General features: G+C 41.8%; 1 protein-coding gene across 1 annotated transcript in view; it reads left to right on the top strand.

The window, feature by feature from the left end:
• EPG5 (ectopic P-granules 5 autophagy tethering factor) overlaps positions 1–25309 on the top strand; it is a 595944-nt gene that overhangs the window by 178607 nt on the left and 392028 nt on the right. The window contains exons 12-17 of the mRNA XM_085629140.1: positions 1320–1474; positions 9620–9760; positions 10954–11118; positions 12596–12715; positions 19571–19830; positions 20437–20577. Of these exons, the coding sequence (XP_085485266.1) occupies positions 1320–1474; positions 9620–9760; positions 10954–11118; positions 12596–12715; positions 19571–19830; positions 20437–20577 (982 nt within the window). The remainder of the gene's footprint in view (positions 1–1319; positions 1475–9619; positions 9761–10953; positions 11119–12595; positions 12716–19570; positions 19831–20436; positions 20578–25309) is intronic.

Genomic DNA, 25309 nt, shown 5'->3' with positions numbered 1-25309 from the left:
CAGCTTGTAGCTGGAAGAGACTCAAAAAAGGACTTCCAACAAAGACCTCCGTCTGCAAACAGTTGGCGTGAAGCCGCTGCGGACCGGGGAATCCGGAAAAGGTAAAGGCAGGTTAGAAAACTGATCAAACTAAGCAAAATTGCTAATAATCAGATTAAAAAGGCATTCACAGTCAGACAAGTTTATTCACACCAAGTTAGGACTTTGGGTGTTCACTGTATGATAGTTACCTTCCTGGGAAAATGTATTTTGCTAGCTTCAACTTTTTATCTATGCCAGGTGTCAAAGAGATATATAAATAAATGGCATCACCAACCAAATGCAGGGTAGTCATTTATTTAATAGCAGCAACATTGTTAAAGCATTGGTGGTATCCCATAACAGTTCCATAAACTCAGCTAATAAACAGTCTTTAACATGCGGTACATGTCTTGAATCAATGCCAGAAACCCTTCTCTGATGGTCACAGCTAGAAAGCCAGATAGTTCTAGACCAGTGCAGCGAAATCCTATAACCTGTGCACAAAGTCTCATAGATGTCACAGTCTTTTATAGCTATCAGATTGGCATCCATTCTCAGTGATGGAATGTGTAGACCTTGACATGATCCACATGGTTGGCTCCGAGCTATGGTGAACCGGCAGTTTGGAAAAGATATCTGATATTCATTTATCACTAAACCTCATCCAAGTGCATCTCTCTCTTCTCTCGTGATACCAATTTGGGGCTCGGAACAGCCCCTGAGAGGTCTTCTTCCTCATCTCAGATACTCTTTCATGTTGGCTCAGAGCATCCTGTTCCCTAAAGGAAATGTTTTTGAACTCTGGTTGAGCCTTAGTGGGAAGGACACTACAACAATATATCTTGCATGCTTAAAAAATCCCTGGCAAGAAACAAACTGGCAAAAGTTACTCGTTTCACTGCTCTCAGCAATGCGGCATTTGTGCCCATCTCCAAACGTACATCAATTAAACTAATCCATTGTATGCCAACATCTTCTGCAAACTAAGTCGTTTATACTAAACAATAGTAGATCTTCTACCACACTGAAAGATGTATTGAGGTAGTCAGTGGGATTTAGGGTCAGGCACTCTCTAACTGTGTAAGTTTCAATCTTCAGTCTGTGCCTTGGCAGTTAGTGTAATTTCTGACACAAACTCTTCTGTGAATCAAGTTTTGAGTCGTGTACAAGATTAAGAACCAGTGGTTCCTCGGATTTAAATGCAGATTTTAAGATGTCAAGTTTTTCAAACTCTCATGTTAACAATATTTTTATAAATGAATAATGTTGAAGTTTGCTTGGGTTCTTGTGGTTTGCAGACCCAGAATATCAAGAAGCTTTCCAGTCCTACCTTGCAACAATGAACAACTCTGAAGGAATTTGTCTGCTGACGACCTTTGCTCAGATGGCACAAACCAAGCAGGCAGATGTTGATGAAGATTTTATAAAGGACATTGCCCTGGAAATATATGAGGTAAAGACATGTAATGGATGCTAAAAAAAAAACAGTAGTTCTCCAAATGATGAGACTGATATTTCTTGTTTAATAAAGAGCGGCTATGTGCTTTTCCTTTTTTCATGTTGGAATAACAGTGGGCATCTTTCTTGTACTTCAGCCTATGCTTTCAATAGCCAAAGTTCTTTAAATGCCAGGACTAGTATTGACCTCTCATGTCATTGTCCTATAAATGTCAATCTTTTCCTTGACACTTGGTTCCATGATGTTTATAATATGAAGTAACTAGTTAAACAGAAGAAATTCTTACCTTTTTAGTCCTCGCTTTTCAGGTGACTCATTAATGTCTCAGTGTGTTTTTGTTACAGAGAGGCATTCAATAGCTCTTCCTTTATCTTCTTCTTCTTTCTTTTTCTTCCCTTCACTCATCCTGCATTAATAAAGTTATCTCTTGCTGGTGATGCCTTTCTTTTTACTACTTTTGTTTGCTTATAGGAACTCCACAAAAATCAACTTATTTTCCTTGAAATTAAAAAAATAAAAAACCTGCACATTTATAGATAATGTGCACAGAATGATGAAAAAATCTTAAACAAGAAAACACATAAACAAAACCCTCACAAGAAACGTGAAACATAATTACCAACATCTAATAAAGTAAAAAGTAGTTGCATCTATACGTAAATTACACATACAAACTAATACTCCATATTCAGGCCAACTACATTCTCAGTATCAGATTACAACATTTTTCTATTGTTTAATCTATGTTAACGTAAAGTATCTACTGTAGAAACACTAATTCAACATGGACTATTCTTGTATCCACAAAACTGATTTATCTGATTGTATCCACAAAACTGATTTATCTTAGTGTATTTTTTATTTATGTTTATATCTATGCTTTCAATATGTAAAATCATAGACAATCCACGTTTCATTCTTTTTCAACCTCTCCCACACAATTTGACAGTTGTGATACTCTGGGAGTTAGTCCATCATTGTGCTGAACCTCATACGTTTTGCACCTATTGTGCTGTGTGTGTTTGTGTATACAAACAGTTATGTGTTCATTGTGTCATAGCTTGGGGAAAAGACAATATACTCTACATGTGTGTGTTTGTGTAGACAAACAGTAATGTGTTTGTCTCTCTCTCTTAGTTTCCAATGACTAAATCAACCATTACTAATTGTAGACCCTTATGCCCATTATAAATTACTCTCTACATAACTAAACATCATAGATAATTCTAATAATTAAGTGCAAGAAACGTGACCTTCCATAATGCCTTCTCTCTGGCTAAATATCCACTATTTGGGACACGCAGATAAATTCTCATGTTTCTATTCGGCAAATGCTTCTGCGTAACTCAAAATTCAGAACAACGTAACTGCTTGCTAAATGATGCATTGGATAAGTGGCATTCATTTAGACAACAGCTTTGTCTGCAAAATCAACATTTTATTAAGAAATCATGACAAGTATTGAAAGCAAATACACTCTAATTTCCAAAGTTTAGCAAATAAAGTACACAGCGATCCTGTAAGACAGCAGGTTTAATAAAAAGAGAAAACATAATGTTGTAAATAAAGCCACATAGGAGGTGGATAATGAGCAATCGTTAAACTGTTACTTAACATTATGTAATAAACAGGCTAATGATACATAAATGATCCCTTCTGTTTGTTTTCTAAAAGCGATTTAAATTCATTCCCAAGACTGAGAGAAATTTTGGTTGGAAAGTTAGTAATGATGATAATGACTTTCCTTTCTTATTTTATTTTTTTTCATTAATACATGCCGAAAATAAAAGTTGTTTTCTGCAGCACTGTGTACGTGTTACATGTCGGAAGCATCCAAGCTGTTTTGGAAGGTTTGATTGGCTTGTGCTGTCAACTCTTAAATCAGTTTATCCAAGTGCCAAAATACCTTCTGCCTTCATGAGAGTGTCCTATTGCTCAGGGTTATTGTCAGAGCTTTATCCCGTTCCTCATCGGCGATAGTGTGGCTTTGAAGCTCATGGAGAGATGTTGAGACACCTCTGCTATGTCACTCTTAATGAGGTTGATCAACCTGCTAATCCTCAGTAGGAAGTGACATAACTGTGAGCGATGAAATAATGCTGTGCGTCTTTGCCGCATTGTTAGACATGCTTGGCCTTGTTTTCCCCCTAACTTTTTACCTTCAACTCTCCTGTTTTGCTGCCCGTTTCAGCTTCCTTTAGCAGTCTGCGCACTTTACCACTGCTAACGAGTGTTAAAGTGCGTGTGCTATCTGCTTAAAACATGGTAGAATTGACATATACCTAATTGGCATATTTGATATACTTGTAAGACCGTAGTAAAATGGGACTACCTGTGCCCGGGGCCCGTAAATTAAATGCTACTAGTGGGTCTGTAGCAATGATTGTGCCACCCACTTATGTAGCCCTTTAAACATGTCTCAAATGGCTAATATAGATGAGGGGTGGGGATCACAAACTGTTGATGTGGTCCATCTCCCTACAGCCGCAGCCACATCACACCCCACCTGAGAGACCTGCATTGGCTCCCCGTCAACAAGAGGATAACCTTCAAATTCCTCACCCACGCACACAAGGCACTCCACAACACCGGACCAACGTACCTCAACAGCCGACTCAGCCTCTACACCCCCACCCGCCAGCTCCACTCCGCAGACCGCGCCCTCGCCACTGTCCCCCACATCCGAAGAGTGACCGGCGGCGGCAGATCATTCTCCCACCTCGCCGCCAAGACGTGGAGCACCCTCCCCATCCGCCTACGGCAAACCGAAAACCTTCTGACCTTCAGAAGACTTCTCAAGACCTGGCTCTTCGAACAGTAGCAGCTTCCACCCCCCCCTAGTGCCTTGAGACCCTCGCGGGTATGTAGTGCTTGTGCTATCTGCTTAAAACATGGTAGAATTGACATATACCTAATTGGCATATTTGATATACTTGTAAGACCGTAGTAAAATGGGACTACCTGTGCCCGGGGCCCGTAAATTAAATGCTACTAGTCGGTCTGTAGCAATGATTGTGCCACCCACTTATGTAGCCCTTTAAACATGTCTCAAATGGCTCATATAGATGAGGGGTGGGAATCCCAAACTGTTGATGTGGTCCACCTCCCTACAGGGAATGAATGTCATGGTTGGATCTACGTCCTGGAACAGACCATGCCAATTCTGATGGTTTCTCCAGGTTCTTCTGCTTTAGTGATGAAAATGCCCAAAGGTTTGAGTAGTTCTCCCCACTTTCTGCTGGGGGAGGGCACATGTTGCATGTGGCAACCTTGGCTTGGTTTTCCTAAAGCAAGCAAAAAGGAAATCAGCAAAACAGGAGGGTTGAAGGTAAAAAGTCAGGCGGAAAACCACGACAAGGATGCCAGGGCTAACACTCAGATTCCAGCAAACTGCTTTGCTGCTCTGTGTCTTTTGGAAGAAATGTCAGTGCAGGATCTTAGAAGGCTGTTGTTTAATTATTACAACATTTTCTTATTTCTTGGTGTTCTATTTTACTCCTTTGGACTTCCTTGAAATGTGGATTGATTGTCAAATGTTTGCTGTGTTGAAAGAGAAGATTATTTTGTCTCCGGACTCACTCTCTGTCCTATACTGCATGGATTATTGCTAATACAGTTTGGAGGGTGATGGACAAATGTTACATAATGATAGCCATCCAAATGTCTGTACCTGCCTTCGAAGTGCGACATGTCTCTGAGCAGGCATTGTCCGAGGATGAATTTTGACCCATTAGAGGAAGGCACATTGGCAGTGGTCGAAGCCTGGCATGGAAAACATCTTCTCTCTGCCCAAAGCAGGCCTTTTAGATCTGAAACAATCCAAAAAATTGATCCTCCGAAGGGAACTCATCTAAACCTCTTCCACCTCAGCAGCATCCTCTACTACTCCTTGCAAGGTTGATGTGTCCTTACACCCTCCCCATACCATTCCCCTGTTCGACACTTTTCTGTTTCACTGGGCCATGGGTGGCTTCAAACCGAGAACTTCAGCATCATGGGAAGTCAAAGAATGAATGGACCTGTTGGTGCTGAATGAACAGTTGAGTCATTTGGGTCTAACTGACCATGACATCCTAAAGATTGAAGAACTGGGTGTAAGTCTGTAAGACCATCATTATGAATTTCTCACTTATAGTGAATGTACTGGGACCCTTAGATCTAGATTGATTTGCATCTGCTATGTGTCTGAGTTTCTGATCAAGGGAATCTGCAGTGGACTTCCTGTCTCTTGTCTTGTATGGCAACTCTATTGAGTCATAGCATTTCAAGATGCTCAAGTGAGTTATTGTCCGTGCACAGCTGGAAAATGCATTCAGTTTATGAACTGTAGTCTGAAGCCAAGGAATATAGTCACAAGACCTCAAGAATCACAATCTATTTGGCAACCTGCCTCCCACAAGGATACTGTGTGGGTGAGCAATACAGGAGGGTATTGTTTTGGATATGTTGCCTTGGCAGCAGAATGAACAGTTCACAACCTTTTCTGCCACCTTAGATCCTGGACAACAGAGGTTAGGGGACATACTGTCTGGCTCTAGTGTGGCCATGTGGATAATATCTCCTTGCATATGTGCAGTGAAAAAGGTGTATACATCGAGACATGCTGAGTGCATTTTGCATTGTCTTATGTCCTCCTTGACGAGACAAAAACAGACAATCCCAAAAAAGGTGCATCACTGACCCAGACTTGTGCCTCTACTCTGAGGCCAGAAAACCTCCCCTGTGAACGCGTGTACAGGATTACCTAATAAGAAATTTGGAAAGCCTCTAAATCAGCTTCTTTAGCTGATGCTCTTATCCTGCCTGGGCATCAGTGAGCAGGGCTTCCCCATTTTCTTCTCATCACGTTGCCATTCTAAAAAAGCTTCCATCTTGTCACTCACACTGCGATCTTCCCTACTCAAAAATTAAACAGTTGGAGATCCAGGTGTGGAGTTCTCTGGCTGCGTCGTTTGCTTCATGTGCCCGGTTGTGGTTGTCTCGGGCAAGGGTGGAGTTAAGTTGCTCATCCGTAACCTTGCTCCAGTTACTTCGTGGTGTGCGTGGGGCTGGTTTGGGTGCCTTCGGTTTGTTGATGGCAAAGTGTACGCAAAAGCCACATTTTTGATATGCTGCATTAAAGCCAAACAAGTTAAAAAAAAAACATGCTAAAAAGATAATTTGGGAAAAAATAAGGAATCCCAAGACCAACTGGTATAAGTATTTCAACTCCGCCCTGGATTCACTAGAGGTGCAGGAGATTTGATCTAGCGGTTTCTCAATACCAACAAACAAGCTAGCAAAATCATATCCTGGGAGTAGAACATAAGAACTATCAGGAACTTGGCCCATGGCCACAGGGTGTTCAATTTATATGATCCAGGAGTATTGCCGACTTACCTCTCCATGCCTTTTAAATTAGCGCCACTGACAAAGGAGCTACTAAGGCTGCTACTCGGCTTAATCCTGTTAAAATGATACTGACATGGCCGCAGAATCCTGGAAAAGCAGGACAGACGCTGCAGATTTCGCGCAAAACAGGAAGAATCTCTAATTCACATTCATTGCATATGTCAAAAGCTGCTCCATTTTAGGATGTTCTGGCTGCACGCAACATGGCGCGCTTTAAACGGTACAACTTGCAGTGCAATGGTTGAATCATGCCAAAAGGGTGAGTCCTCACAGCCGGCGGCTCGATTCCTGAAGTTCATGAGAATTGTTCTTACAATGCCAACAGGGGAAAATGACAGCACATCACAACAGACTATTCACCTCTCCCGAGGAGCCCAACTATTTTCATCCAGATTAAGATAAGTGCTAATGAAAACCTAGCCGTGATAAAAAGCACTGTCCGTGCTCCTTCAAACAATGCCTAACATCATCTTTTCGACTGCACGGAAATCCGATAAGGCGATATCTCCTGAAGACTCTTGTTGTAGTAAAAAACTGTAATCTTGAATATTTTTATTTGTCTTAACTGGGCCCTTATCAAACCTTATTATGGGGTCCCTTCGGGCACACATGCGAAGGATTAAGAGGCGTAAATGTCACTTTAGTTGTACTTCCGCACTTTAATGCTTTCATTTTATATAAATGCATTCTTGAAAGGCATATTGGCCAATTCTTTCAGACTCCCCTTGCAAATGTTAGTCCCTGAATAACATTTTATCAATTGTGTTTTAACTGAGGCCTTATCAAAGCCATATTAGGAGGGCATTGGGGGTACCCTCGTAGTTCAGCAATTGCCCTTTCATGCTCACACTTCAGCTAAACGTATTGTTGGTGGGCATACTGACCAATTTGTGAATTATACTTTTATATGAATTTTAATACTTCTCATGCATAGCTCATGGCTTAGACCCACGTGCGCTCTGTAAATTCCACCATGCTGTTGATGTGCACAAATTTTAACAATGTCTTTCTCCAAACCCATGGATCTAATCTCCATGAGCACTGTAAATTCCACCATGCAGCTGATGTATATGAATGGATTATTGGTTTTATTGTAATGATTTTAAATAATCGCACAAAAAAGAATTTCTTATTCTTTTCATGGATATTCTCTTATGGCTGATGCACGGCTGCTTGTTGCGCGTTTGATGCCGAAAACTGTCTTCCTCGACCAATCACTTCAGCTCGCTGCATGTGTGAGTGAGTAGTGAGCTGTCTCGGGGCTGCAACCCTACACCACCTTTTTTCTGGAAAATTGGTGCTGAGGCCCACGGTGATCTTCTTGCCAAAAGTCTTTACTCCTTTTCATGTTGGCCAATACATCACCCTCTCAACGTTCTGTGCCCAGCCTCACCCCTCGAAAAAGGAGGAGAGACTCCATCAGCTGGAACCCACATGAGCTTTAAACTTTCACGTTTATTGCACCAAAGACCAGAGGGTCTATGAGCTGCTTTTTGTGCAGTTCTCTGAGGCAAAGAAAGGTAAAGAGGTAAACAAAAGGACTTTGTCAAGGTTGATGGTCCTTTGCATTGCGATCTTACCGAGGGCCCATTTCACCAGGGTCCACAGTCCTTTTGGAGGGATACCAGGGCCATGGCTGTCACCACTGTGTTGGCACGTGGAATGCCTGCCAGGCCGTGATGTGGGCGTCAGTGCGTACGTACGTACATTCGTACAACCAGGTCCAACGGGAAAGGCATTTCCTCTGTTCGGGGCTGGTCTGAGGCCAATGGACAGACCCTCCAGATTGTGCTTTGATATCTATTCTAAAGGTGAGGAAACAGCGGTCAGAAGTATCACTCAGAAGAACAAGTTACCTACCATTGACAATTCTCTTTCTGGCCAATTCTCTGTCTTGCTGCAGATTCCCCACTGCCCTTCTACCTTCCCATTCTGTGAAGTGGTCTCTTTGGATACATTAAAAAGGTCCCACATTCTAGATGTGCAAACTGGTATCTCTAAATATCTTTTGCTCCGTGTCTAAGTGGGTTAAAAAAGTCAAGCAAGAAACTGACGTCAAACTCTATATGCGTCTCCACTTCATCACTTTCAGGGTGGCAATGCGGAGTCGCATGGTGCCATCTAGTGGCGTACAGGAGCACTGCAATAAAACAATGTCAGAACCAGTTTGGTGCCTGTGGGATAATCTAAATGTGATGTCAGTTGTTTATTTATGGTTTTATTTTCTAAATCAGAAGTTTTACATATGGTAACCACTTCTTCTATACTCTCACACTAGAAAAACACTTACTCTTGCTTTTCATAGGAGTAATAGGTGCTAGTTTCCAGTGCTGGAAAATAATTTGCCAAGTTAGTGGTTGTCAACTGCATATCTTTACCCGACTCATTTGAAAATGTGTCACGCTTGCTGTCTTTACACAAATCTTGAACCTGTGATTTCGGATATGCAATGGTAAGTTGCTTTTTGTGTGCATAAGCCTCTGTGAATCAAGATGCCAATGTGTTCTGACGATTCTCTTCTGTGCATTCTCACTATCCATTTCAGTTGTTTTCTTTAATTTCAGGAGCTTATGGTCCATGCAAATCCGTTCTTCCAAAGTAATTTTGTGTGAGACCTTTCATTAAGATCTGTGTAAAAGCAATAAAAAAAGCATTGGGCTTCAAGTATTAAAAACCACTATACGTTTGAGCAGTTACCTTTCAGATTTTGATGTCTAATTGAATGTATTCCTGTCTTTAATTTCTAAGGTGTCTTATATCAGCCTTAACACAAGAGAAATGTTTTCAAAAGTTGGACGAGAACTCTTGACAGCAATTGCTGGTATCCACAAGTGGATCATTTCTGTACTCTTGGAACGCATCAGTGGAACCATTGAAACTGTGGGCATGGTAAGGGTTCCTTCAGGCTCTTCGTTTGCAAACGATAAACAAGCCCGGGTCTGTTTTCTGAAAACTAAAAGTAACATGGTGTTGCATGCTTTTGACCTAATTGAGAAAAATGCAAATAATTAATTATTTATTATGCAATGCAAGGTAAGTTAAGCAGCATATCATATGCTTTAGTTTATCCATATTGCCATGTTAATAAATGGGTATTGCTACAGAATGGATCACAAATCCACAAAAAGAAGCTTATTAAGGAAGAAAGTTTGCGAATTCAGCAGATCCTATTCAATCTTGCATTCACCAATAATTAATTTTTGTCATGCTTCAAAGTACAGGAAGACTAGTTTATTAATACTTTCCTCGCTGCCGCTCAAATTACATTCGTTTATTTCGAACAAATGCTGAGTTGCACTAACCAGAGCACAGGCATACAGGTGCATATTGAAAGGTAAATCTATTTTTCTGCACGCATTGGTTGTGGTTTGACACTATCTTCTGTCTCGTGCTTTGCTTCCTGAACCTTCTGAAAGCACCCTCTTTCGAAAGAAAAACACAGCAGCATTGTATATTACATATGTAATGTGAATTTGTTTCATTCTGAGACACTTTAAAGTGCAAGACAGTAAACATTAATAAAGAGGGAAAATGTGGGCTCCTCTCAGTCTCAGTTGCCTGTTGAAATAACTGCTGTTTTGAGAAAATAGCAATGTAAACATGAATTGACATCTACATAAATAAATATAATAAAATAAATAAATATATTTTAATTAAAACATTAAAATGACAACAAATGAATACTACTTTCCATGACATCAGAAGTATATCAAAGTGTTCAGGGTTTTTGTTTCCTGCTGTGCACAAATACCAATGCGGGTATCCACAGCATATGGGGGAAAGTAGCATCACTTTAATGCTTGGGTAGAACAAATTTGTTTACCATACACATCTAACATTTACAGTGACAGGAACTTCATTTTACTCCATATGCTGTGTTGTTATTCATTTTGTGTTGAAATCTGCAATATATGGTGGAATGTTTGGAAAATTTGCTTTAACTTATAGTACATGATTGGATAATTGTATGAATTATCTAGGATCTTTGAAGCTGCAATCAACTTAAGTATATTATACAGTCTAATATTATGCAATACAACGTTAATTTCTTGTTTCCATCTATTTCATGTTTGGTGTTTAAGGTGTCTTTGTACTTGTTCAAAGAGCTGCCATTGAACCATTGGATCCCAAAATCCTCAGAAATTGCGCTGGTCAGGAATTGGTTATTGAACTACAGTCTGACAGACGTGGAGAATAAACTTGCCTGCATTATTCTCGAAGGACTTAATTGGGGCTACAACGAAAAGGTCTGGTTTAACTTTTGTTTTATTTAAAAAGGAGCAAAACAGTTAAAATATGTTTAGCCTCTGGAGCCTTTTATTGCTGATATGCAATAACGTGGTTTGTTGAATGATTTTTAATAATTAAGTAGTGTCCAGTGCCTTACAGACTGTGGTCTTGTCAAAACGAAGTTCATGTTTTATACTTGTAAACTTTAGGTGTGATTCACAAGGAGCCTTCACACTTGTGGCGGGGACTCTGCAGGCGTGCTGGGATCTCCGCAACCGTGCCGGGATCCCCACACTCGTGGGCAGATCTCACAATGAGAAACTGCAGTGAGTATATCCCACCATGACCGCAGAGCCTCCACCACAGGTGCGGAGGCTCTGTGTGAATCAGGCCCAAAGTGTCGGCGCTGTTGACTGTTGCTGTTAATTCTGTGAAACTCTGTTTTAATTAAATAGCATCTTCATTAAATAGACGCATTGGATATGTTGCTTCGTAGTGACATTTCTCCTCTGCTTTTGAGTCTTTAAGGTTTGCTCTGGCGCTCTCTTTTCTTTTGATGACATACGTTTTTGATCCTTTAGTTATGAAATTGATCACTGTAAGGTAGACACTGTTTCCTGGCAGAGTTTTCAGTGACTGATTATGATGATTGTTGGAGAAGTCCAATCTTCTCAAAGTATTTCTGCCACCAATTGTCAATTTAAGTAAACTTGCAGTGTATCTGGGTTGGCTTTCCCCTGGCACAAAAACTAATAGACTAATAATGAAAAATAGTTGTTCACCTGTATCTCTATCTCCAAATTACTGCATATGGCTTAGCTGGACCCCACAGGTGGCCCTACTGGTAATTAGAAATTACCCTAATTAAACAATATTGGTGTTATTGTTTTATATTTTTTTAGATTCATCTTGGGTTGAATATCTTGTGTGATGTTTATTCACTTCCCATTCATCGAAGTGGAAAACCGGCTTGGATCTCAACTAAAGTCTGTAGAATACATTGTGGTTGGCAGTGTCTGATGGCTGAAAGTGTTAAAAAAAATATAAATGTGTTTAGTTTTGTATTACTTAACTCACCAATCTTAAGTCACTGACGTATCATGTTATTGTAAATAACTGTCATTGTAATTTCCCTGAAGAGGGTACCAGGCTCATTACCTTTCTGACAATCTCATAAGCCGTAACTGTCCTCAGTGTACGAAAGATTAAACTGTTTAATTTATAATGTAATTAACCTATTTGCAAAATGATGCTCAGATTCAACAAAATCATATTCTTTACTTTGCTGGCAAGAAGATACAGTTAGTGATGAATAACAGAACTGTAATTTAAATGTGTCCCAAATAACTATTTATATAAAGGAACAAAGGTACAGAAAGTATGTGATGTTGGGAAAGTGTAATGCTCATTGGGGGAAAGGATTAACAGAACATATTTATATATGAAGATACTTCTAGCATAACTGATGATCTTATGTATACTTTCCTTTAACAGGGAACACTTCACCTTGATTCAAGTGTACACTTGGAAGTTGCTTTAATGGTTCTAGAAGCCTATCAAAAATATGTCACAGAAAAACCATATGGTGGCCTTCTTTCTGAAAGCATAAAGCAGGTATTGTTGTACAATGCTTTCTTCCCAATCTCTTCTGTAGCCACAATGACTTTAGAATGCTACTGAAAGTGCTTATGTTTAGTAGGTATATTGTAGCACCTTCTAAATGGAGATTTTGCAAAATCTAGTTTTGAATATTGCCACACTAAAACCTCAAGTAATAACATACTTTTGCACTGCATTGTTAAAGTTATGTAATGCTTAGCACCCCTGATGAGGCCACTACGCGCTCTGATTAGAATCAGATTTGTGGTACCCTTTCTTTGTATATGGTTAGAAGGCTGCGGGTTATGGTCGGTCCAGATGTGATTCTGCTGAGTCGAACAGTCAGGTTTTAGATTTCTTCAAACTGTAACATGATTTTGTTTTAGTATTGTTCGTGTAGATACTTGTTCCAATATATAACTCTGAGTGGTGAAGTAGATTCAGCGACTTTGTCGTCTTTTGTAGGTGATGTTATCAAAAGCGGTGTCAGCCTTGAAAGTATATGTCTTGCTGGACTATACATGGAAGATTTTGTTGTATAAATACTGGCCCTGTTCCTAGATTTCTCATGTGTAATATGCAAATTGATTTGAAGACGATGCGTTTTGCTACCAATGATTTATTGGACCAGATATGCCAGCATGAAGTGTGCTGAATTTCAGTAATAAGAAAAAAATGTAAAATATTTTGTCATTTGATTTTAAAAAGACTAATGCAGCCTTCATTGATGCCCTTAATACTAAAGTCTCTATGACTTTCATGCAGCACTTGCACTCTGATAATTCAGTAACTAGAAGTTAAACACATTATCAGATTTTAGATTCTGTACCTAATGTGCAAGGCAAGCAAATAGAGGTTGAGTTGATTTAGGTTGGGTCTTCATATCTGTTCTGACTGTAAATCCGGCCTCTTGTTCTCATTGTCTGATGGCCGAGGACAAATTCAAGAAGACAATATTCGACCAGTATTCCTTAATTATGTTTGTTATAAAATTTGGTATACACTTCCCAAGGACATTTACTGATGACCACCGCACGCTCAAAAGAAACTCCAGACCTTCATGTTTGAGAGGGCTGTCATGTTATGTTAAACATTTTATAGATGGCACAGATATCCAAGAAGGGCTTCCCGGCACTGAAAGGAAAAATAGGATAATTCACAGAGTTATCTGAAAATATACATTTTTAGTTGCTTTCTAGAATGTAGCAGATTTTTGTTTGATTTGAGGTTGCACAGGGAGAGAATACCTAAGTTTAGAGGATAGGTAAGCAAATGAGCGAGCTCCACGAGCTCTTTTAATTATAGGAACAGCAAGAAGGGAGAGGTTGTTCGATCTCAAAGCTCTTGGAGCTGTATGGAGTAATGAGGTGCTGCAGGATATATAGGCCAGGTGAATGTTTAATCTTGTGAGCAATACATAGGGCTTTAAACTCTATCCTTTTTCTGAAAGGTAGCCAATGGAGTTTAGCAAGAGCAGAGTGTGCTGAATGCATTTTGGGCTGGCACAGTAAAGGTTGTGTCGTGGTGTTCTCAATAACCTGCAGCTTTTTGACGACAAGATGGACTACCCAAGTAAAGAGAGTTGCTATAGTCAAGACAAGAAAATATGAGACCTTTAACCACAGTCCTCTGACAGTCTAGGGGAAGCCATTTGAGGGTTTTCCTGGGGGATCTCAGAAAGTCGAAGCAAGTCCCTAACACCTTTTTTGCCTGGGAAGCCATGGTTATGTTTTTGGAGTCTAAAGTGACTCGAAGGCGTTTCACTTCTGATTTTAGAGTGGGGGACTCTCCCAAACATGGTGGCCAGAGAAATTGATTCCAGGGAGATGGATTGTTGCCAACCACCAATACCTCTGTTTTTTCCCCATTTAGCTAGTGACAGCTAGCCGCCATCCAATTGGTCACCTGTTCTAGACATATAGGTAAGTCTTTCCAATGTAGAATTGGTATTGGGTGGCAGGGAGACAACAATCTGGGTGTCGTCCCTGTAGAATACCATCGTAAAGTCTAGTGCACAGAAAATGTCTGATAGAGGTCTAATGTATATGTTGAAAAGTGTAGGGCTCAACAAGGAGCTGTTGAGGCTTACAGTAGAATGCCAGCTGTTTTGCTTCATCTGGCTCTTATCTGTTTTTCTAACTGAAATCTTGTGCTATGGCAGTGCCAACAAAATGCATGAAGTGCATAGCAAAACGCAAAAGGATAATAACAATACGATATATGCATTTTTTAAAGTTTTATGTGATCTAGGAAAAATCTCAGGTCCACATTACAGGTGGAGTTTCTCTCCACTGCCAAAAAAACACAAAGACTGTAGCAAGCAATAATTTCTAATTATATACCAAGATGGTGATCTATGTCAAGATATGCAGCTTATAATAGCTGCCAACATGGATAAGATAGCTTTTGAACCCTCCTGAGGCACAGCCGGGAGTAGCAAGGAAAATTGAGCATAACTTTGTTTTAAAACTGTAAAATTTCACTTTGTTTTTATAATCACTCACCTTCCCTGTCACATCACTGCAGTGTGCAGCCACCCTTTCCTGCTAAAAAACGAGCACTGGTAAGGGCAAAATCGCCGTTTTCCCGCCAACTTCATTCCCGTCTCCCTGACTGGGACACGCCCACCTTGAGGCCACGCCCCCCCTCTTCAAAGTTACAAAAGACGCGCTGATTACTAGCGCTTTAGATAACTTTTGAACCCTCCTGAGGCACAGCCGGGAGTAGCAAGGAAAATTGAGCATAACTTTGTTTTAAAACTGTAAAATTTCACTTTGCTTTTATAATCACTCACCTTCCCTGTCACATCACTGCAGTGTGCAGGCACCCTTTCCTGCTGAAAAACGAGCACTGGTAAGGGCAAAATCGCCGTTTTCCCGCCAACTTCATTCCCCTCTCCCTGACTGGGACACGCCCACCTTGAGGCCACGTCTCTCGCATTGCCCCCTCCCTACAAATATGTGCATGTTCCGGAAGCGCAGCGGACGAGCGCAGCGGGCGCGACGAAAGGCGCGCATAAGGCAAGCTCGTCTGTGCTCGTCCGTGCTGAGACCGGGTCAGGGGCCAGAACCTTTGATCAATCCCCGCGACAGGCTCCACACATCTACCCCAAATCCACATTGATGGCACTGTGCACGCCTAACACCGACTGCGCTCAATATAATCCACACCTATGGTCAGATACCACACAATTTACATGTCCCCACTGTAACGTGAAGCTACAGATAATGATTGAAAAAATCAAAACGCATGCTGTCACTGCATCTATGTCTTCCGACATCACCGCTGCACTAATCAATGCACGATCTCTTGTCAAGCACCGGCAAGAAATACACGATCTTATTATCAACAGTAACCTTGATTGTCTCTTTCTCACAGAGACATGGACGGATGGAGCATCCGATCCTGACATAGCAGTTGCGACCCCCCCAGCCTATAACGCCTATCGCCTAGATAGAGTGGGGCAGCGCAGAGGAGGTCTAGCCATCATCGCCCGCGACCACATAACGGTCAGAATATCTCACATTCACTCCACCTCCTGCGAAGCCCTTCTTTTCGATCTTAAACTCACCCCATCGTTTCATTTTAAAGGCATCCTACTATATCGACCACCAGGCTCTCGCACCAACTTTCTAGCAATTCTGGGTGCAATACTAGAAGCTCCAGCGCTGGAAGACTCATTTTCATTATTGGGCGACTTGAACTTTCATCTTGAGAATGCATCTGACAAAGATACCCAGTCCTTGATGTCAGATATGCACACCATGAGTCTTCGGCAACTGGTAACCACCCCCACCCATACAGCCGGTCACACGTTAGACGGCATTTTCACTAACATGCAAGGCGTTAATGTAATAGATACCTTACCAATGCCATGGACCGATCACTTCGCCATTTTAAAAAAAATATCAGTCACATTAATTAGACTCAAACCCCACTCTGTACCGAAACCACAAACCATCAAAGTTTGGAAGGACATCGATCACGCTGAGCTAACGAGTCTACTTGAAAAAACTCGTCCTGACTCAACATTTGATCCAAACTTGGCCACACGACAATTTCAGGAGTGGATAGGTACCGCCACCCACTCCTTAGCCCCAACTAAAAAACTCTCTAGAAACAGAGCAACGCCATCAGCCCCATGGTTTACAGAGGAGCTCCGTATTAAGAGGCAATTCTGTAGAAACAGGGAGAGACACTGGCGCAGATCCTACAGCGCTGAAAGCAAGACCAGCCATAAGGAAGCACTCGGACAATATAAAGTTCTTATTGTCGAGACAAAAAAATCCTATTTCACTGAACAAATCTATTCTGCTAAAAACTCAAGTAAAAAACTTTTTGAGATAACTAAGGTCTTAGCGGGAAACGCACCGGACCTGAATCCTCCACAATCCCAAGTCTTTTGTGATTCTCTGGCTGATTTCTTTTTCACAAAGGTAAATGATATATATCAAGCATTCTCCACAAAAACAGTAATCAGCCCCCCCATATCTAACAACAGGACCAATAATATCGAACTTTCTCAGTTCTTAGACCTTGGAGAAACACAAATCAAGGAAATAACGGCCACAATCACATCAGGCTCGGCATTAGATCCTTGTCCTTTAAAAGTCGTTCGTCCGATCATGGACTATATCTCCCCTGACATTGTATCAATTTGCAACACAATGTTCAGAACTGGGATATACCCAGACTCCCTTAAAAACACCTTGGTCAAACCCTTACTTAAGAAAGTTAATTTGGACAAGGACCAAACCAAAAAACTACCGCCCCATAGCCAGTCTCCCCTTTTTAGCAAAGGTAGTGGAAAAGGCTATGAACTCACAACTCTCAGAGTTCATAGAAAAACATCAACTATTGGACAACACCCAATTTGGTTTCCGCAAGTTCCACGGAACCGAAACTGCCTTAATAAAAGCTACAGAGGACATAAGAGTGATCCGGGACCAGGGAGGTACAGCAATATTCGTACTGCTCGATCTGTCGGCAGCTTTCGACACGGTCGACCACAAGATCCTGGTCGACCGTGCCGAAAACTTGGGCATCCGCCACATCTGCTCTCCTCCTTCTTGGCCGGTAGATCACAGGTGGTCACACTGGGGCCTTTCCAATCGCACAAGCTGTCACTACCGTGTGGGGTTCCCCAAGGCTCATCCCTGAGTCCGATACTATTCAATATCTACGTGTCGGACCTGGCCTCTGTCATCAAGGCCTATGGGATGAGCCTTACTTCGTACGCGGATGACACCCAGCTTGTGTTGGCCATTAATGGAAATGGAGATAAGGTAGCTGAAAACTTCCAAGAGGGCATGCGGGCGATCGGTGAGTGGATGGCCTCTAACTGTCTAAAGTTAAATGCCGAAAAAACGGAGGTCGTCATATTTGGACATCTCTCCCCAGGATGGTCAAACACCTGGTGGCCCCCTACGCACGGAACACCACCTACACCAGCCATCACCGTCAGAAATCTGGGGGTGATTTTGGACGATATAAATTAAATTTTATGGCCCACTCAAATGAAATAGCAGCAAAAGCCCATCACAAACTTAGGTTGATCAAGAAAATCATGCCGTTTTTACCAACCTCAGCAGGTAAGACGCTGGTAAGCGCCCTCGTGCTGTCATCTCTTGACTATTGTAACGGCTTATTCATCAACGCCCAAGCAAGAGTGACCAACAAAATGCAGACCATCCAGAATGCTGCAGCCCGCCTCCTGTCTGGAATCCCTAAGTTCTCACCAATCTCTGAGACTATAAGGGACTTGCATTGGCTCAAGATTCGAAACAGGATCAAGTTTAAAGCGCTGGGCATACTCTATAAAGCATTGCACACCTGTGGTCCACATTTCCTGAAATCTCATCTCAGATACCAGTCCTCCATAAGATCGCTCCGATCTAACAACCTTAAAATCCTTCAAATACCACGAACAAAAACAGTTAACTGGGTCGATTGACGCTTCCTTGTGGCAGCTCCCAGGTTATGGAATTCCCTGCCAGCATCCATCAAAGACAGCCCATCCCTGATGCATTTCCGTAGAAAGATAAAGACCTGGCTGTTTGATCAAGAATAGTTACCAGTTAACCTCGGGAATACATTCAAAGTTTCTAGCGCCGAGACGCCTACGGGCAATTGTACGCGCTGTATAAATTTCAAAACTCAATAAATAAGGCGACAACCCAATATCACTGTGAAACTGTGTACTGTACATGCAAGCAAACAAACAAGGGCTCTGTCATGTTAATTAAAATAAATTCTGCCTTGGCGAATCATACATTTTCCGAGCAGTTGCAACGCCGTAGTGGCAGGCTACTTCCTCTTGAGATGACTACTGTAGACTCAATATGAGCTTGCACACATTTGGAAGCAGCAGGTTTCCCAATTTCTGAATGCTCTGTGTGCAGCTTTTGGTCAGGAAACTGACTGTATCCATATTTCTAGTATCTGATATTTACTATCATCCATTCTGTTAAGTTATGTGCCCACAACTATTTCAACAAGTTAATTTTCCGCTCATTAATGCAGAACTAATGCTCAAAATGTGAGAAAATATCGGTGGACATAGTGATGAAAGAGTGCATTACCAAAAGATATATGCTAAAATATTTTTAAGGGCATTTGCCCATTATCTTGGTTTTCTCTTCTAAATCAAGTTTCAGTAAGTTTGAGATATGAAGAAAAATTTGCAATGTGAAAATGTTAGTTTGACCATCATGATTATCTTTTTATTTAATTTGTATCAAATCTACCACAATTTGATTTGTATCCATTCAGATGTTGTCTATGAAATGAAGTCCTCCATTAGGCCTCATGTGAAAGTATAAATTGTGTATCACGCTAATTATTATTATTCTTTTTTTGCATCTGCATTAGGTATCGTACCTAACAAGTGTTGTTCGTCTGGGACAAACACCTGAGACCTCCTTTAATCAGTGGGCCTGGGATTTGGTTTTAAGATTAAAACTTCACAGAAATGACCACTGTGTTCCTCTTTGTCCACATGATGCTCCTGTCTCCACCACAGCCCCTGATCTAACTGAATCCACCATGCTTCATCCTCTAATTAAAGCTGTAAAAGCCGAAATCCCTCTTGGTTGTTATCTTGCATTGGCAAGCACAACATTGGGTCACAGGTAATTCATACTTTTTTTCTGGTTTTATTTATAAGTAACTGTTTTCTTGTTTGTTTAGTGCAATATTCTGTTACTCTCTGTCTACAGCATTTTCAAAGACAGCAATGTTTGTACCAGTTTTCACTTCTTTTTGTACCTGTATCTGCTCATGCTCCGTGTTGCGATGGGAATGCCGCCTGCATTGTACAGCCGTGTGATCCCTTCCCACGTGTGCCCAGCGGCATGTATATCTAGTATCCTGACTTTTTATTTTGGGCCTGGCAGCATGCTAATCTAATCATTTGCGCAGATACCTAAATCTGTCCCTGCCTGCTTGAGGTCCTGGACCTGTCTTGTGGGTCCACCAAGGGAGTACTCACTATTGACAGTGGACTGGCATCTCTGTCAAGGTTATAGCCCACAGCGCTGTGGTGACAGCTTCCTATTATCAGGAGATAATTAATTCGGTGACCAGACCATTTTTTAGGTCACTTGGGCCTGACACCTAGATTACAAGCCTAGATTTCGAAATATGCAAAGGCACTGTACTTAGTCAGTTTGAGCCTTCCAATAAGGTTTGTGCTGTTTTGCATTGTTATATTTTGCTCCTGTCTTTTTCTCTTTCAGTATTGAAAGGTTTTGTGCAGATGGGATTCCTTTGCTCGGTGTCCTTGTGCAGTCCAGGCATCTCAGAGCAGTCATCCATGTGCTTGATAAAGTCTTGCCTCTCTTCTACCCCTGCCAGTACTATCTGCTAAAGAATGAACAGTAAGCCATATGTTTTTATTAGAATTGTACTTTCTGTTGCACTTTGGGCAGTTGGCATTCAGGTTACTTGTTGTTCTTTATCTACATATCTACTCTGTTTGCAAATGTTTTAGCATCCATTGCGCAGATATGACAGCAGAGGATCTTGATCATTAATATCCAGCGTAGATTATTAAGACATATCTATGCTGTTCTTGTAATATTCATTGTAAATATTAGGATCCAGTTAAATATTTGTTTGTGATACATTTCTCTTTTATGTGACAATTCGTGGTCTGTCACTTCATCTTAGAGGTTATGGTGACACTAAGTTTGCATGTTTATTTTACATTGAATTCCTGAGTCTTTCTCTGCTTCTTAAGTGAAAAGAAAATTTAATAGTTTTACTAATGTGGACATCATTCACATTTTAGGCTTTGTACTAATGTGGACATCATTCACATTTTAGGCTTTGTTCAAGTGGGAGAACACTTAAAAAATAAGTCTCTTTCAAATGCTGCTTATTTCTTAATTAGAAGAAAGTGTTCTTGCTTTCTAAATTGTGACTTACTGATGACTAATCTTTTGAAGCTCTAGCCACAAGATTATACAGAGTTTATTTTTATTTGTTGCCAATGTGATGGGTGAGAGGCACGACTGTCCAGTTTGTGTCTGCTCTTGACTGGGGTGTTGAGGAGTGTTAGAAATGGCCCTTTCTGCAGGGTCACTGTAACATCCCGGTCTCCCATGTGACGGAAGAAGCGAAGATCCAGGTTAGTTTAAAGGAGTATTCATCGTAGTCTTCATGAAGTAGAGACCCCAACACCATCAACAACCTCCAACTGCCATCTGTCACACAAGATGAACCTCCCTAGGCAACCCTCCACATTCTACATTCCAGGCATTACTACCTGGATACCACTCACAGTATTCCAGAGTGCATACAGAGCACCACATCCACCCCCAATCTTTTGGCCTTCATCCTCTCCTTTTTCCTGAGATGAAATTAAATGATATATTTATGAAGCGTGACAGGACCCGAAGGTATCTAAGCGCTAAATACACTAGACCGTGTTCGTTGGAGGGGGACCATTAATAAAGCCATGTTTTAAGATGTTTCCTGAACTGAAGTAGGTTGTGTTCATTTTTGAGAGCCGTGGGCAAAGATTTTCAGAGTTTGACAGTGGTAAAGGTGAAACTTTTGCCTTCCCATTTTACTCTATAAAACTTGGGGATGGCTAGGTTCCCACTGTAGGATGATCTAAGCGTTCTGCCTGGGATGTAGGGCTTGAAAAGTTGAGACAATTGCCATGGGCCCTTACCATGAATGATCTTAAATACAATACATCAGGCCTTAAACTGGATGCGCTTGATGACAGACAGCCAGTGCAGCTCTGCGAGGGCCTTGGAAGCTGAATGAAACGAGTGAGCCCAAGCAGGGCTCTTGCGGCAGCATTCTGGGTGGTTTGCAGTTTATGGAGACTGCGTTTACATGCACTGGTCAGAAGAACGTTGCAGTAGTCCAGTCTTGAACCAATCAAGGCTGCAACCACTGTTTTCCTCAGCTCATGGGGGATGAACGGAAGTACTTTTTTAAGGATTTTAATGATAAAGAAACAGGTTGATGTGGTTCTGTTGATCTGGGATTCAAAGGAGAGCTTGGAGTCGAACAGTGCTCCAAGGTTCTTATCTTTGTCAGCCGGTGTTGGGGGAGAGCCCATATGACTAGGCCACCGGCTGTCAGACCAGACCATAGGAGTAGTACCAAAGAGCATGACTTCTGTTTTTGAAGTGTTCAATTTAAGGCAGTTTGTCTGCATCCATTTCCCTATGTGACTCATACAGTTTTTGAAACAGGTCGCAGTGTCTGAGGATGGACTATTGACTGACACAAGGATTTGCGTGTCGTCTGCATAAGGCACCAGGGAGAACTCTAAGGTTATAATTAGTTTGGCCAGTGGGGTAACATATAAGTTAAAAAGAGTGGGGCTCAACAAAGAGCCCTGAGGCACTCCGCAAGGGAGAGTAAAATCCGGGAAGACAAAAGGGTCAAGTGCTCCTGATTGTGTCCTATTAGACAAAAAGGATCCAAGTAACAAAAGTGCTTTATCCCTGATTCCTAGCCACACGAGACGTTCGACCAACACATCGTTGTTGACCGTGTCGAATGCCGCCGAGAGATCCAAAAGGATAAGAGCAGCACTTCCAACTCTATCCAGGGTTTGTCTCAATTCCTCCGTGGCTGTGATTAAGGCCAACTCGGTGCTGTGATGGGCCCGGAAATTAAATTGTGAGTAATCGAGAGTGTCACCTTCTGCGGGGAAAGCAGATAATTCCTCATTTAAGTATCTTTCAATAATTTTGGCCGGAAACGGTAACCTGGAGATCGGTCTATATCTGGAGGGATCCCCAGGGTCCAGGCTTGGCTTCTTTAGGAGTGGCAGTATAGAGGCTCTTTTCCAATCAGTGGGAAAAACCCCAGATGAGTTCATAAGGTTAAAAATAGGCAGTAGAGCGGACGCCGATATTAGCTTGATGGTCCGGTCGATCAAAATCAGAGGAAACTTAGGGAGTGTGACAGTGAAACAGCAGTCGAGGTTAATTGAGGAAGTTAGACTAACAGTAGAGTTTTTTTCTGTGAGACCAGATGTAATAGTTTGGGAAACAAATGTATCAAAGACTTGATTAACTTTTAGTTGGAAAGCGTTGGCCAGTTTATTGCAAAATTGCTGGCTAATATCCTGTTGCAAACAGTTTTTTAGCACAGCCATTGGATGTTTCAATTTTTTCCTTAATGTAGTCCGATTTAGCTTTCAAAATCAGCTGTTTATAGGTTTGCATGGCTTGTCTATATTCTAATTTAGTTTGGTCATTATTAGCTAGCCTCCATTTCCATTCAAGTTTTCTGCAAGTTTGTTTTTGCATTTTCAAAGACTCATTAAACCAGGGTTCAGAGCATCTAGAGCATTGTCGCATGGTGGGGGGGCTAGCTTCTGCCCCGCAAGATGGATCCAGGCTCTCTGGCATATGTTTGCGGGAGCCCAGGAGTGTCTTGCTAAGCTCTTCCGCCTCTATCTTATGCCAGGGTCGAGAGTCAAGGACTTTCTTAAATACCTGGGTGGGTTTTTTAGTGGGTAGACAGATTGTGAAAGTTATTGCTCTGTGGTCTGACCAGATGAGTGGTAGAGATTTATTCCAAACTAGATTGGGATGGTCGGAGAAAATTCCATCCAAACAGTGTCCCGCCGAGTGAGTTGCATCCTTGACCAACTGTTTAAATCCTACACTGGCCATGTGGTCTAACAAGGCCTCCATCTCTGTATCAGTCATACTTTCAAGGTGGAAATTAAAATCTCCCAAAATTGTGAAGTTAGAGGATTTGGCTTTAAGCTCGAGGAGCTGGCCAATAAAGTTCAGAAAATTTGATTTAGCCAACGGTGGGTGGTAGATGAGTGTACCGTTAAAAGTATTCTGGCAGTCAAGCCTGACACCGAAGGTGGCAACTTCGCCTTCTTAGAAGTCAGGGATTGAACTGAACTGAATATTAAAATCATTCCTAGCTATGAGCACTATACCTCCCCCTCTTTTCCCAATTCTATCTTTCCTGTAGATTTTGACGCCTTCAGGGAGCGCTACTAGGAGATCTGGTTCCGAAGAAGGGTCGGCCCAGGTTTCTGTAACAAAAGCCAGATCAATGGCGTGCTCTTCCATAAGATCGTGGAAAGCCAGCGCATTTTTGATGCTAGATCTGGTGTTAAGGAGGAGGCAGTGAGTAATATTGCAACTCAAATCTGGGTTTATTTGCTTAGAATGCCAGCATCTTGCTTGAGGAAGGGGGAGACTATGGATCACAGTAGTGCAATAGGGACATGCACGTTTCCCTATAATTGGGTAAAGGTCAAAGGGAGGGCCGGGGCAAGATTTACTTGTCACTCTAAGATGTAACAGGGTCTCCCTGGAAAACTGTATATGTGAGCTGCTGTTGCCATCTGGTAGACATCCTGCATAGTGGCTGGCGCTGTGCGCAGACCGTGCGCTGACGGGCGCAGACGGGCTTGCCTTTGGTGCGGACACAGCAGCATGCCGCTCAAGTAGTGGAGAATGAGCCAACAACTGGACCGCCAACCGCCAAGAGCGGGAGAGAAGGCGGAAGTAGTATTGTTAGATCTCAGGTCCCGCCCTCCGATCAAATGGCACAGCAGCCACGGCGGAACAGGGCTGGGACTGACAGGCGTTTTACACAAATTAAGTAAGTGGAAATGCCTTAATAAAAATAAGAACAAAACAGTTCACATTCTGAAGTCTTTTTTGATGGCTTAGGACTCTGGGTACTTTACCACTGCTAACCAGTACTAACATGCATGTGCTCTCTGCTTTAAACATGGTAACATTGACTTATCCACAATTGGCATATTTAATTTACTTATAAGTGCATAGTAATGTGTATTATATGAGCCCAGGGCCTGTAAATTAAATGCTGCTAGTGGGCCTGCAGCACTGATTGTGTCACCCACCTCATTAGCCCTTTAAACATGTCTCAGGCCTGCCATTGCAGAGCCTGCGTGTGCAGTTCTATACTGCCATGTCAGCCCGGCTAGTTAAAACCCTTGCCAGGCCTAAACCTTCATTTTAAATATACTTAAGTCACCCCGGAGGTAGGCACTGGACAGCCCAAGGGCAGGGTGCCATGTATTAAAAAAGTTGGACATGTACTTTTAAGTTTTACATGTCCAGATAGTGAAAAACTCTTTGT

This window comes from Triturus cristatus, chromosome 2_1 (assembly GCF_964204655.1).
Source record: "Triturus cristatus chromosome 2_1, aTriCri1.1, whole genome shotgun sequence".
NCBI lineage: Eukaryota > Metazoa > Chordata > Amphibia > Caudata > Salamandridae > Triturus > Triturus cristatus.
The sequence above is the reverse complement of the archived record's forward strand: the minus strand, read 5'-3'. Positions and strand labels throughout refer to the sequence as shown.